Source organism: Onychostruthus taczanowskii, unplaced genomic scaffold, assembly GCF_017590055.1.
Source record: "Onychostruthus taczanowskii isolate IOZ18803 unplaced genomic scaffold, ASM1759005v1 scaffold30, whole genome shotgun sequence".
Classification (NCBI taxonomy): domain Eukaryota; kingdom Metazoa; phylum Chordata; class Aves; order Passeriformes; family Passeridae; genus Onychostruthus; species Onychostruthus taczanowskii.
In genome coordinates, this window is record NW_024500350.1 from 1465228 (window position 1) to 1478210 (window position 12983).

General features: G+C 56.7%; 1 protein-coding gene across 1 annotated transcript; it reads right to left on the reverse strand.

The window, feature by feature from the left end:
- Positions 1-218: 218 nt before the first annotated feature.
- Positions 219-2578, reverse strand: AANAT (aralkylamine N-acetyltransferase). Its single transcript, XM_041409304.1, has 3 exons — positions 2422-2578; positions 1564-1718; positions 219-959 (listed from the first exon to the last, which is right to left on the reverse strand). The coding sequence occupies exons 1-3, from the start codon at positions 2576-2578 to the stop codon at positions 654-656; spliced, it is 618 nt and encodes a 205-aa protein (XP_041265238.1). The 3' UTR covers positions 219-653.
- Positions 2579-12983: the final 10405 nt, after the last annotated feature.

Sequence of the window (12983 nt, forward strand, 5' to 3'; positions counted from 1 at the left end):
ATCTTTATTTGCTGCTTTCCAACAACCTGAGTTTGCAGAAGCCTTGTCCTGGGCTGGTTGTGGGTCTGGGACAGGGAGGACCAAATGGCTTGGACTGGTTCCCTGGGGAGGCTCTGCAATGTGCAGCTGAGGGTGGCTGTGGGCTGGGAATGTGCTCCAAGGGGACTGGAAGGATGGCTGGGGGTAGGGAGGAGGCTGCCATGGCCCCTGCCTGGCCTGGGGGCTGCTCAGGGAGGGCTTGGCCATGGTGTGCTCCACTCGTGGTGGCTGTGATGGTGGGAGGGGTGCCAGGCAGGGGCACGTGTTTGCAGAGGCTCTGCTGGGTGTCTCAGCAAACCGTGGTGGGTGGAAGTGTCCTCAAACCAGCAGAGCCCCCCAGCCATTCCCAGGGCAAAGCCTTTCCATCCCAGGGGGCTCGTGGCCCTGCAGCCCACCCAGACCTGCCAGCAGAGCCCAGGGAGCCGATGCTTCCAGCAGGATCAGGCAGGAATTCCTGTGCCCAGCCCCGCAGGGATGGGACGGGGCCAGGCCGGTGTGGCTGGCAGGCAGAAGTGGCAGAGGGAGCAGCTGTATCCAGGGCCAGCTGGGGACGACGGATCACAGCGTGGGGATGGAGGGGGGCTGCAGCCTGTCACCCCCAGGCCGGCCAGGCCTCAGCAGCCGCTGTTCCTGCGCATGAAGGCGTGCCCCCGCACGGGGTGCTGCATCTCCACGAAGGCCATCTCCCCCACGGTCACCTGGCAGGGCCCCAGCGCCTGGAAGCCGCACTTCTGGTAGAAGGGCACGAGGAAGGGCTCGCACATGAGCAGGGCGCGGCGGGCGCAGGGCAGGCAGCGCAGGTGCTGCAGGTAGCGCCACATCAGGATGGAGCCCTTGCCCTGCTGGCGCACGGTGCGGTGCACGGCCAGCACGTGGATGTGCACGGCCGAGCCCTGCGGCTTGTGCAGGGTCAGCGCTGCCTGCCAGGGGGGAAACAGGCCTTAGCAGGACCTGGGGGTCCCATCCTGCTTCTTATTCCCCACCCCAAAGAACCAGGCTCCGCATCGCCCTCCCCGTGCCTGTTCGCCTCCCCGCCGTCATCCTCGGAGGGTTTTTAGTTTTAAAATGAATGTTGAGGGGGATATTTAACTTGGCATATTTTTTAACAGCGTCGTTTAAATTAGTTAATGAGAAAGCTCATTTCTGCCAGAGCAGCCTTATAGCAGTTAGTTATGGGAGAAGATTTTGGGAGTAGCCTCAGGGGCCCAGAGAGCTTCTCCTGGTCCCCAGGCTCTGGCAGGGCTGGTGCCCTGAGGGGCCACTCAAAGCCCTCCCTGGGAGGAGACAGGATTTGGAGAGTCTCAAGCAGAAGGAGAAGCCAACATCTGGATCCATGGAACCTCCTGATCCTGCCTGAGGGCAGAGTCAGCCCTGCCTTTATCCCACCCTTCACTGAATGACCTGAGGCTGGATTTGCCCCTTCTCCCCTGAGGCTGAGGTGCCCCAAGGGGTCCTGGATTGCTCCCCTCATAGCAGCTGGTGCCCTCCCTGGTGGTGCACGAGGTGGGAAGGACTGGGTCATACCTGGCTGAGCCTCTCCTGGTCCCAGAGGGAGCCAATGATGAAAGCCACGAGCCTCCCTTCCTCAAACCAGCCGAGGGACAGCTCCGGGCACAGGTTCAGGAAGTGGCGGATCTCATCCAGGTGCAGGGGACAGTCCCCAGAAACTGATATAAAGGCTGGAGGGGGGCAGTGGTGAACACAGGGAGAGACACAAAGCACACCCGACCCAGAAACAGCCCCAGCACTGATGTAGGGGAGGGAAAGTGGGATGTGATGGGGAGAGATGGCATGTGTCCTGCTGCCTGCTAGGTCTAAAGGAGTTCTGAGGGACACGGATGGTTCCAGGGAGCAGTTCTGCTTCTCCAGAGGCAGTTCCTCATGGCCCAGTGACCAGCTCCTGACTCTGCTGATTCCAGAGCTAGAGCAGCAGGTGCTGAATTGAGCCCACCCTGTCAGCACCTCCCTGGCTGCCCCTCTGCTTGGAGAGGAGGGAGAAATGGGCTGGGTGAGTCAGGGTGAGGGAAGCTATGGTGAAGGAAACACGGAAAGGTTGCCAGGGTGGCACCTCAAAGTGCCCCTGTGCAGGAGGAGGCAGAGCATGGTGTCCTTCCTCCCTCTACCCCTTTTCCTATCCTGTCTTTCACAGGGTTGTTTTGGGGTCCTACTCAGCATCACCTCCCACCCCAGGCTGAGCTGGGGCCGTGGTTCTCCAGCTCATTAACCACAGACCCTCCACTTCCTTAGGGAGCCCGTGGTGGCCTGGCCACAAGCCACGGCCACTGCATCCCTCCCACGGGGGAATTCACCACTACAAGAGAACAAGAGACTGCAAACAGGTGCTGAGGTGCCAGCTGATGGCACCGGACAGGTCCCCCGTACCTTCGCGCTCGATCTCGAACACGCTGACAGCATCCTCGGGGCTGAGGCAGCGGAACTCGCTGGCGGGCAGCGTGTGCCGGCGCTGGCCCCCGGGCGAGCCGCGGGGCGACCGCAGCTGGACCGGCTTCAGGAAGGGCAGCGCGCTGAGTGCCGACATCCTCCTCCTCCTCCTCCTCCTCTTCTTCCTCCGCCCGCCTGGCTTCCCGCCGCTCCCTCGGTTCGGGGCAGCCCCTGCCGGCTCCCGCACCCTTTATTCCAGCCGAGCTCCTCCAGCACTGCTAGCCGGCAGGAGGATCTGTTGTTCACAGACAGGATTAGGATGCTTGTCTCCCTTTTGCTATGGGTATTTGTTTGTATGTACAGCAAATATCTGCCCACAGTGATCCCAGCTGCTCTTGCTGTCAGCCGGGGGACACAGGAGGCTGGCACTGAGCAAACCCCAGGGAGCAGGGGGACAGAAGCACAGTGATCCAGGTGGTGGGACAGAGCAGGGAGAGGAGCCAGCGTTGTTAGAGCTGGAGCAGGTGGGGGGCTGAGCATCCCGCCCAGCATTGCCCAGCCCATGGCAGCACCAGGCAGTGGGATGGGCAGGAGAAGCCTGCAGCTGCTGCCCTAGGGGCACGCAGGGTGGGATGTGCCCGCAGGAAGCCAAGAGCTGTAAAACAAGCATCCATCTGTGTGAAAGTTCCCTGTGACGCTCTGGTGTTTGTGGAACAGCTGTGCTAGAATAGGAGGTCACAGAGGTTCCCTGACAGGGACACACACCAGGCAGCCGGAGCCACCTCCTCCAGAGCACAAGCTGGCAGGATTTACCCCCTGCTCTGACTCACTGAGCAGGTGAGTGACACAGCTTCACCTCTGTCAGCTTCTTAGGTCATGTCCACACCCACAGAAGTGGCTCCCTGGCAGGGCTGAGCAGGTGACTGAGGCTGAAAGCCTTGCCTGTCCTCCTGGTGAGGTGGCCTCAGGCGTTGCCCCCTGCCTCAGCAGCTTTGGGCAGCATGATCCCACCAGACACAGCCCAGGCCAGGACACTCCACCTTCAACATGGGTTCCCCAAGAGGGTCACCAGCACCCAAGGTCATCTGGCAGCACCCATCCTGCACAGCCCAGACAAATCCCTTGACCTGGATCAGAGCCTGTAGCTTCAATCTGCCTCTGCTTTCACGTGTGAGTGAACCGAGTCAATAAACCCAGAGAGAATCACAAACTGAGTGAATAACTTCACTAAGCACACACATCCTGCAACCAGAAATAGTGGGAATGGCTTTCAGAGCCACCCGTTCAACCATCCATCCAAACTCAGAGCAATTCATTTTCAGTGAAGCCAGAGCAAAGCCAGGTCATTTTTGATTATTGTTTCAGAGGTGCCGGCTTTCCCTGCTAATTATAGGCTTGCCTCCAGCTAATAGGATTTATGAAACAAAAGCATTACCAGCACAAACATTGCACAGGGCACAACTGGCGCAAGCTGGGAATTTTCCATCCTGAAATGCCAAGGGCTGGATGCTTGAAATGCCAGTGTTATCCAGCCTGAGGTGAAACAGGGTGGTCAGGATTTATTTTCAATGAATCGCTGGTTTGGCTGTGGGTGTGTATCTAAGGGATCAGATCCATCAGGGACAGAGGGTTTCCTTGGCAAGGGAATTATTTAGCACCCCCAGTGCTCATTCCAGGCACCAAGGACTGACTGAAGTCATGCTGGGAATGGGTGGTTCATGCTCCTGAAGGAGGGAAGCAAAGCAGGGTGAGCTGGCAGGGAGAGTGGGGTGCTGGGGAGTGGGGGTGGGTCTAATGTTCATAGAGCTTATTATCAAATCTTCTGGAACTCCTCATCCTACTAATTGGATTAGGGACTCTTCTGCATGAATAAATCCCAGAGCAGGCAAGAGAGTAAGCTCAGGGGACCTTGAAAATGCAGTGGTGGTTTGATCCTGGGGGTGCTAAGTGCCTCGGGTGAGCTCTGGGGATGCTGCTGGGGAGATGCTGCTGGATCAGGCTGGGATGGCTGTGCAGGGATGGCAGGGCAGAGAGGGCAGTTGAATATGACCTCAGGCATGGCCAGCATTTCAGTTCCCATGGGAGTTATGGAGCTGGATTGTGGAATCACAGAATGGTTTGGATTGGAAAGGACTGCTAAAGTTAGGTCATGCAGTTCACCCCCCTGCAGGGAGAAGGGACACCTTCCAGCAGCCCAGGTTCCTCAGAGATGTTTGCTCTCCCACAGCCACCATTCAGTGCTCACTGTCCAAGAGCAAGTCTTTATCCCAGAGCACACAGAGGCTGGAAACAACTGAGTCACAGGAAGTCTCTTCAGGGACATCCACGGAGCTCAAGATTCAAAATCTCCCATTTAAGTGGCAGCTCCAATCCCATTAGAGAAAACTGGGAAAGGGCAATCAGGTCCCTCCAGCTATTTTTAGGAATTGCTTGAGACCCCAATCAGCAACACCCTGGAGCAGTAGGCAGGGAAGGGAAAAGGTTGCTCCTTGATTGTTTTGCTTGTATTTTTTCCCCTCCAGCACGTTATTCCTGCCAACCCAGGTTATACAGCTGAAGGGCTGATATATTTTTGTTTGTTTTCTGGAAATTAACTTCTTGCTTTGCTTCTCAGCTCCCTGAAGAGTTGAAGTTCTTCTGGGGAGGGGGGGATACATAGAACCTGCAAAGCACAGAGGAACCAACAGTGCTCCCTAACCCTGGAGAAACCCACGAGCCCTGCACAGCCATGGGGGTACCATGGGAAGCATCAAACCTGCAGAAGTAAAAGAAACTCTGCCCAGGTCCCAGAGTAAGTGAGAAACGCAATGAGGAAAATTCTCCCTAGCTCATCGTTCCTCCAGCAAAGCCTTCTGTATTTGTCCATGTCACTTATACCTGAATTTTGTGCTGTGACTCCTTGCCAGACCTGCCTGAGATGAGCCCACTATGTCTGTGTGTCACAGCAGTGAACAAAGAGCTTGCTCTGTAAATTTTTCCTGCCATCACTTGTGTTTGTGGACCAGAAATCAGAGCATCCCCATGGTACAGAGAGATGCTCACAGATAAATAAACTCACCACTTGTGTTTGTGGACCAGAAATCAGAGCATCCCCATGCTCACAGATAAATAAACCGGCAGGTGCACAGAGCCCCCCTGGCAATATCTTTTACTAAGTTATGACTCGTCTGCCAGGGTTTGGAGCTGGATTTTTTTAATTAGTTGACAGTACGGAGTTATTCACCCAGTCTTAAAGTCAAATACTGTGTGGAAGAACTCAGAGAACAGGGAGGGTTTCAGTGAGAAGAGTTCCTGCAGCTGGATTTTGAAAGCACGTGTTGGAAATGTAGGGGTGAGACAGGAGCTGGGATGAGAGTCACACCCTTCCCTGTGCCAAAACCACTTCTCAGCAAGCCAAGCTCTGTATACCAACCTCCCACCCCTCTGGGGAAATCCCCCCCGTCCTGGGACACAGGAGCAAGCTGCAGTGGCCAGGGGACCAGCAGATGTCCCTGAGGCTGTCAGTGTCTCTGGGATGGGGCAGGAATGTGGGTGCTGTGCCCCTGGGATGGGGCAGGAATGTAGGTGCTTACCAGCCGGGATGCTGAGCTGCTCCCTGCCCGCCTGCCTCCAGGGGTGTTGTCTCAGCGCTGGCAGGAGAGGAGGATCTGGGCTTTTGCCTCCCCTCCTCGGTCTGCTGCATCCTCCACAGCCCCTGCTTATATATATTTGTTATTTATGGAGCACGTGATGACATCCTAAGGAGTTTAGAACTCCGATGAAAGACAGGGAGAGGTGAGAGGCTTTGAGGTGTCAGGCCAGCAAAGGGATCACTTCAGGCTTCTTTCTATTATTTTTTTTTCCTTCCCCTGGCGTGACTGGCTGCAGAGGGATAAAGCATTTAGCTGATTGCTCTTCTCTGAGGGCTGGGCAGGGAGAGCAGGGGACTCAACCAGGAAAAGGGAGCACTGTCCTGTTCTGATCCTGACCTCTCCAATAGCATCAGGAGCCCTGCCCAGAGTGGATGAGCTTTATTTGGGGAAGGATGGGGAGGCTGCTGGTTGTGCCAGGCATGATCATGGCTTGGGCTTGAGCAGGGAGGAGTTTCTCAGCTGACTCCTTGTAAGATGGGGAGTCACATCTAAGGTTTCTTGCCCAAGGAGCTTATTCCAAAAACCAAGCACCTCTCCCCCATGCAGCCCTCTGTTCCTGGGCACTGTTACATAAGAAACTGGACAGGCAGAACCAGCAATGTTTGTCCCCATCAGGACACGTGTAATAAAAGGGAGATTATCCCAGGCAGGAGCACGATGTTGGCATCATCATTATCACTGGGAACCAGATGCAGCCCTGAAAGAAGCCTGGAGCAGGAGGCAGAGCTGGCTTTGCTCCACTGGAGACATTTCCAGGGCAGCTCTGGACCTACTTTAGCTTCCAGCCATGGGCAAAATGACCTGGAGCTACGCCCTTACCTCTCTCTTTTAAGCTTTTTCATTGAATCGAAACAGAAATATGACCCAGCAGCTTTTTGCTCTACAGAAATGGCATTTTGGAGCAACTCCCAGCCATTAAAAGAGCCCAGCAGAGCAGAGGTTGGCCCGTGGCTGGAATAGTCAATCAGGGATGCTGCATTCCACAGTCTGTCTCTTCCTGCTCCCACACAGCTGCAGAGGGTCAACAACTCCATTAAATTAAAGCCACAGCAGTGTGCCTAGATTTGCATATTTAGCAGCTCTCTCAGCATCTTCAAAGAGCCCCGAGCTGTCAGTTCGGCCCCGCAGCCGGGCTGGTCCCTCTGTCGCGGTACCCACTCAGGAAGACAGCAATTATCTCCGGGTAGGATTTGCTGCGAGGGGCGACATGTGGGAGGCAGATGAATCACGGCTTGGCCCCCCCTCTGCCAGGGTTTGGGAATGGAGCCGTGCACACGCAGCTCAGGGGCTCCTCAGCTGCGCCTCCGGCCCCATTATCCCGGTGCTCAGCGGATTAAGCTGCTTGTGGTGTCTGCAGCCCTGGCTTTGAGGCAGGGTCTGCCATCACAGGATTCAGATGGCATCGGGATCCTTCCCTGTGTGACGCCGTTGGAGAGGTTTCTCTCTCAGACTCACGTAATTGCATAATTCCCGAGCTGGATGCTGTTTACATCCCTGTTCAGCACCTTCCTTTGGCTTGGACCCACGTTTCCAAGAGGGTGATGCTATTCTCCTGGCAATGACCTAACAGCAGGGCTCTGCCCTTTGGCATTACTGCAAGATCAGCTGTGGGCTCTGATTTCCTTCTCCCTCACCTCCTCTTCCATCACTCGTGCTGGTGCTTGCTGTTGCTGTAACTTCCCAGCAGGACATGGCTCTTTGGACACACTCGGCATCCTCAGCACTTGCCAGGTTGCCCAGCTGCTGTTTCTGTCCCCCAGTGCTCCCTCTCGAGCTGCCAGCAGTGGTTTTAATTCACCAGCAGCTCCTGAGAAGCCAGCATGCCTCCAGCCCTTCCTCTGGAACGGGACATTGTGCTTTAGGAACATGCCAGCTGCTGCTCTTTCAAAATAGCAATGGAGGGCTCCTGTGGAGGGTGGCCAGCCCCCAGCCCCATGCTCTGAACAGGCCCTGGAGGGGCTTGTTCTGCTCTGTGCTCTGAAGTGTTTATATATGTATGTCTATAATACGAATAACATGCAAATACACATGTATATGGCTTTCCTCTGGCATATTCTCTTTGGCCCCTCAGTGGTGAGGCTGATTCTCCCCTCAGACACTCTCAGGGAGCTGGGGAAGGGATGAAGGCATGAAAGGAAGTTACTCCACAGCTTTTTTGGGTTCTCAGCAATGGTTAGAGGAACAGGATTTGAACTCTGGCTTTGACCTGCAGTAGATAAACACGTGCCTTTGCAGGCCTGGTGTATCTTGCTGCTCTTCTACCTTTGAGGAAGGAGAACAAACAAGTCTGGCAGATGGTTTCAGCCATGGCAGCCTCAGCCAAAAGCAGGAGATGGGTGCCAGGACGCAGCCAGGACCTCTTTAGTCCCCTCCCTGGAGCACAGCACTGCTGCTGATTAACCTCCTCTCCTCCCTGGGAGCTGGGGTTTGTAACTAGGTCACAGCCACTCGTGGCACAGTCCTTGGGGGGAGGTCAGTGGGGCTGCAGGAGCTTCTCTGGGAGGAGAGGGCTGGGCAGGTGGGAAGGAGCTCAGCAGTGCAGCCCCACCCTCCAGAGCCAGATCTCCAAGCAGTTTAGAACCAGTCTGGCTTTGGGAAGAGGAGATTCCAGCAGCCTGGCAATTGCTGGGGCATCCTGCTGCTTACAGGATCTGTCCTGTCCCCAGCCCTAACCCTGGCACATGCTGCTGGGAGCCAGGGTGACCCCTGGACATGGCTGGGGACCAGATGCCACCCACGGGGAAGAAAAATCCTGGAGGGCAAGGCTGAGCCTGGACCAAGGCCATTGGGGGAGTTCTGAGGTCTTGTTCTCAGTGAAAAGGGTGAGAGGTGGGAGAGGAGGATCAGGCTCACATCGAGTTGCTCATGTACAAGGTGATGCTGCTCTGAGTTTTTTTAGGAGAGCCAGCAGCGTTCGATCAGGGCAGCACAGCCAGAGGGGGAAGAGCTGTGTGATCACAATTCCTGCAGGATCACAGAATGGCTTGAGGTGGAAGGGATTTCACAATCCATCTCCTTCCCTGCCCACCCAGCCTCCAGAGGCTGTCTGGGATCACAGAGACAGGATGAGGGATTGCCATATGCTGCATCACTTGCTCATATTTCTGTTCCCTGATGTTAATGGGGACATGGGGACTCGTGCTGAGCTGTTTGTCTGCGTGATGATGAAGATAAACCCCTAGCTCTCCCTGTGGGAGGGTCTGGAGGCATTCCCTGTGACACGAGCTGCTCTGAAAGACTTTTCCTGAAGGCACCAGCTCTTCCCAGCAGGGAAAGGATGGGGACTCTGCCTCTGCGAAGCAGCAAAAGAGGGAAACACCGGCAGGACTGGCCAAGGAGGGGCTGCAGAGCGGAGCAGAGCGGGTGGAGCGCTCACCTGCATTTGACATGGAACCATATCAGCTCAGCGGGGCTCCGGGCGGAGCTGCTGCCCCCGGGGAGCCGCTGTCACCGCTCGCCCCGCCGGCCCGGAGCCACCGGGAGGCGACAGCCCACGAGGTGGCACCAGAGCCCCGCCGCAGCCGGCACCGGCACCGGCACCGAGCGGGCGCCGCGGGACCCTGCGGGCACCCACCGGCCTCCGGGGATCCCAGGGGACATCCCGGCACCTATTCCAGTCCCTGTGGACATCCCAGAGCCCGGCAGACATCCTGGTACCCTGCTGGCATCCTTGGCACCTGCCACGCCTCCTCGTACCCTGTGGGTACCTCCGGTACCTGGCAGCCCCCCCCAGCACCCTGTGGGCATCCCAGCACTTGCCCCTTAAACCCTGAGCAAAGAGGCCCTGGGAGAGAGCCAAGGAGGAAGGAGAGGGCTTGCTTTTCAGCAGTATCTCTACAGGGAGATAAGGGGTGTCCTGGGTATCCCAGCACCTGCTGGGCATCTTGGCACCCTCTGGGTATTCTGGCACCCTCTGGGCATTCTGACACACTCTCTGGGCATTCTGACACACTCTCTGGGCATTCTGACACGCCCTCTGGGCAGCAGAGCTCAGCGGGGGGACGCTGGTGATCTAACCTAAGTGCCATAAGGTGGTTAGATCACTGGGACAGCTTGGTTCCAGGGAGGATGTTCTCCTGCAGAGTAAAGGCCATCCCTTCCCAAAACAGCCTTACCAGCAAGAACTGTCCCTAAACTGGGCAGGGAGGCTGCCTGGCATGCGTGACTTTGCACAAGCCCCACGCGTTTTGCTGGGTGGTGTGGACTTGCAGAGATGCCTCAGTGGACACCTGAATGGTGATGTTAAATAGGAGAGGCTCCTTTGGACACCCAGGCACTGTAAAATCTGCAGGCCATCAATGTTGTGACAGCCAAGGCCCTGGGCTGTTGTGTCCTAAAAAAGCAATCAGTGCTCCTTCAGTGCCACTTCCTGATGGAAGCATATCAGAGCTCCAGCAGGGATCAGAGTGCACAAACACACCCAGCTCGACTGCTGCTAACGAGCAAACAGCCCTGACTTGTCCCCATTACAGTGCCCCTGCCGTGAGCCTGGGCAGGGGTATAATGTGATTGTTTTTCATGGCTATTTGTGGCTACCTGAACCCCCAGCACTGCTCTTCAGCACATAATAGCCCTGAAGAGGGATGGTTTCCATCTCCACGCATGATTGTGCCCATTACTGCATCTATATTTTATTAGTGGCTGTTGCAATGTACATTAAGGAGATGGTGAGGAGCATCGCTGTGCTGGGTAAAGCTCTGCTTTGAAACCTCCAGAAGACATGGCATCAGATTAAATGAAGCCAAAGGGCACCTCCTGCCTTTCCCAAGGGCACAATTCTCCCTGGCTACAGAGGGAGAGGGGTTGGTACCTTGTCCACAGCTCCAGGTGAGATGGATGAACGCCCTGGGGAGATGTGTCATACTCCCCCCTCCAGCACAGTGATGGTCAGAGGGTGAAATCCTCATGCCAGAGGCACTGGTGCTCTAGAAGTTCTGAATGCTGCCTATCAACCCTACAGCTGGTCCACAGAGGTCAGGGCATGTGGGTGCAGGTCTGTATTCCCAGGAGCACATCCCTGGAAACACCTGTAAACCCACAGTGGCACTGACTGGATATTTAAACTGCCTTTCCCTGGGGGCATGTTGCTTTTTAGCCACCCAATGGTCCCTTTTAGCTCTATTCTGTTTCTTATCCCTGGGGTTGAAGCCAAAAATGCTCCAGCAAGGAATCACATTAACACAGTGCCTTTCTGATTAACGGGATGCTCTGGGGAGTGATTAAATGCTGGGGTGGAGGCTGGCTTGGCCTGGGAGCAGACAGGGGCTGGATGGCTTCACTGCCTGCAGCTCCCTGATTTGGAGGCAGGGCAGGGATAGCTTGTACCTCTCCATGCCTTGGAGCATCCTTCTGCCCTGCCACCCACACCCAGGGGGAGGGAGGAGCTGGGCAGAGCTCCCAGTGCCCCCATCACCCACACACTGCCTGCCCCAGCCTCTTCTCAGCTGCTTCCCAAGGCTTTAGGGACATTTGGAAGATTGGAAGATCTCAGTCTTGAGGACAGGATTCCAGAGGTGGGCACAGGCAGAACTTCATCCTGGTTTCTTTTCCTGAAAGGAGAAACCTTGGAAGGTGGACTGAAAGCCAGTTGGTTGATCCAGCCAGGCAGAGCAGTCTGGGAGGGAGAGGACAAGAGGGAAAACACTGCTCTGCTGTTCCTGGGGTCTTTTTGGCAAGAGAACAAATTAGGCTGAGGATTTCAGGCATTTTCTTGATATTCAAGCCAGCGCTGCACAGGCAGGAAGGTCTAGGGAGAGAAGAGGCAGGATGCATTGTGGTAAAAGATAGGCAGTGAAGGCTATTTTGGATTCCTTTAGTCCTTTGCCTGCCAGAGCAGCAGGACCTGCTCAAAAAAACTTTTCTGTTTACAAAATCTCTGCAGAGGGGAAAAATCCTTAGAGTCAATGAAGCCAAATATTCTGCTCATTTGCACACCCTAATGAGGGCTTCTAGGAGCCGTGAAAAGCAAGACCAGGCTTTGATGTCAGCTGGAAAGCAGCTCCCAGCATCGGGCAGTGCCCGGTGCCAGGATGGCCCCCCAGCTGTGCCCAGGCAGAGGGGTCTGTAAACAGCAAAGCCCCCATCACTGGGGAGCAGGAGGTGCTGCAGGGCAGCCCGCAGTGAGAACTGGGGGTGATGCAGTGCAGTGTCCCCAATCCCTGGGGATCAGGGACAATGCAGTGCAGCCCCCCACCTCCGGGGACCAGGGGGTGATGCAGTGCGGTGTCCCCAATCCCTGGGGCTCAGGGACAATGCAGTGCAGCCCCCCACCTCCGGGGACCAGGGGGTGATGCAGTGCAGTGTCCCCCATCCCTGGGGATCAGGGGCAATGCAGTGCAGCCCCCCACCTCCGGGGACCAGGGGGTGATGCAGTGCAGTGTCCCCCATCCCTGGGGATGATGCAATGCAGCCTCCCCCCCCCCAATCCCTGGGGTTCGTGGGATGATGCAGCAGAGCCCCCCATCCCCGGGGGTCAGAGAACGATGCAGTGCAGCCCCCCATCCCTGGGGATGATGGTGCAGTGCAGCCCCCCCCCCCATTCCTGGGGATGCTGATGCAGTGCCCCCCCATCCTTGGGGATAATGCAGAGCAGCCCCACACCCCTGGGGCTCAGAGAACGATGCAGTGCAGCCCCCCCCCCATCCCTGGGGATGCTGATGCAGTGCCCCCCATCCTTCGGGATGACGCAGAGCAGCCCCACACCCCTGGAGGTCAGAGGAGGATGCAGCCCCCCCATTCCTGGGGCCAGTGGCGCAGCGCAGCCCCCATCCCTGGGGGTGATGATGCAATCCCCCGTTCCCGGGGATCAGCAGGCGATGCAGCCCCCCAACCCCCGGTCCCGGTCCCGGCCCTCCCCCCACCCCGCCTTTGTGGGCGTGGCCTGTGTTCGCTGTGGGCGTGCCCTCCCATGGCCCCGCCCATGGGCCGTTA

Excerpts from the sequence above, each read along its gene's own strand:
- AANAT (XM_041409304.1), bottom strand. The coding sequence starts at position 2,578 with ATGTCGGCACTCAGCGCGCTGCCCTTCCTGAAGCCGGTCCAGCTGCGG. Across the intron at positions 1,719-2,421 it reads GTTCGAGATCGAGCGCGAAG|CCTTTATATCAGTTTCTGGG; the intron begins GTACGGGGGACC and ends GCCCCCCTCCAG. Across the intron at positions 960-1,563 it reads ACCAGGAGAGGCTCAGCCAG|GCAGCGCTGACCCTGCACAA; the intron begins GTATGACCCAGT and ends CCCCCCTGGCAG.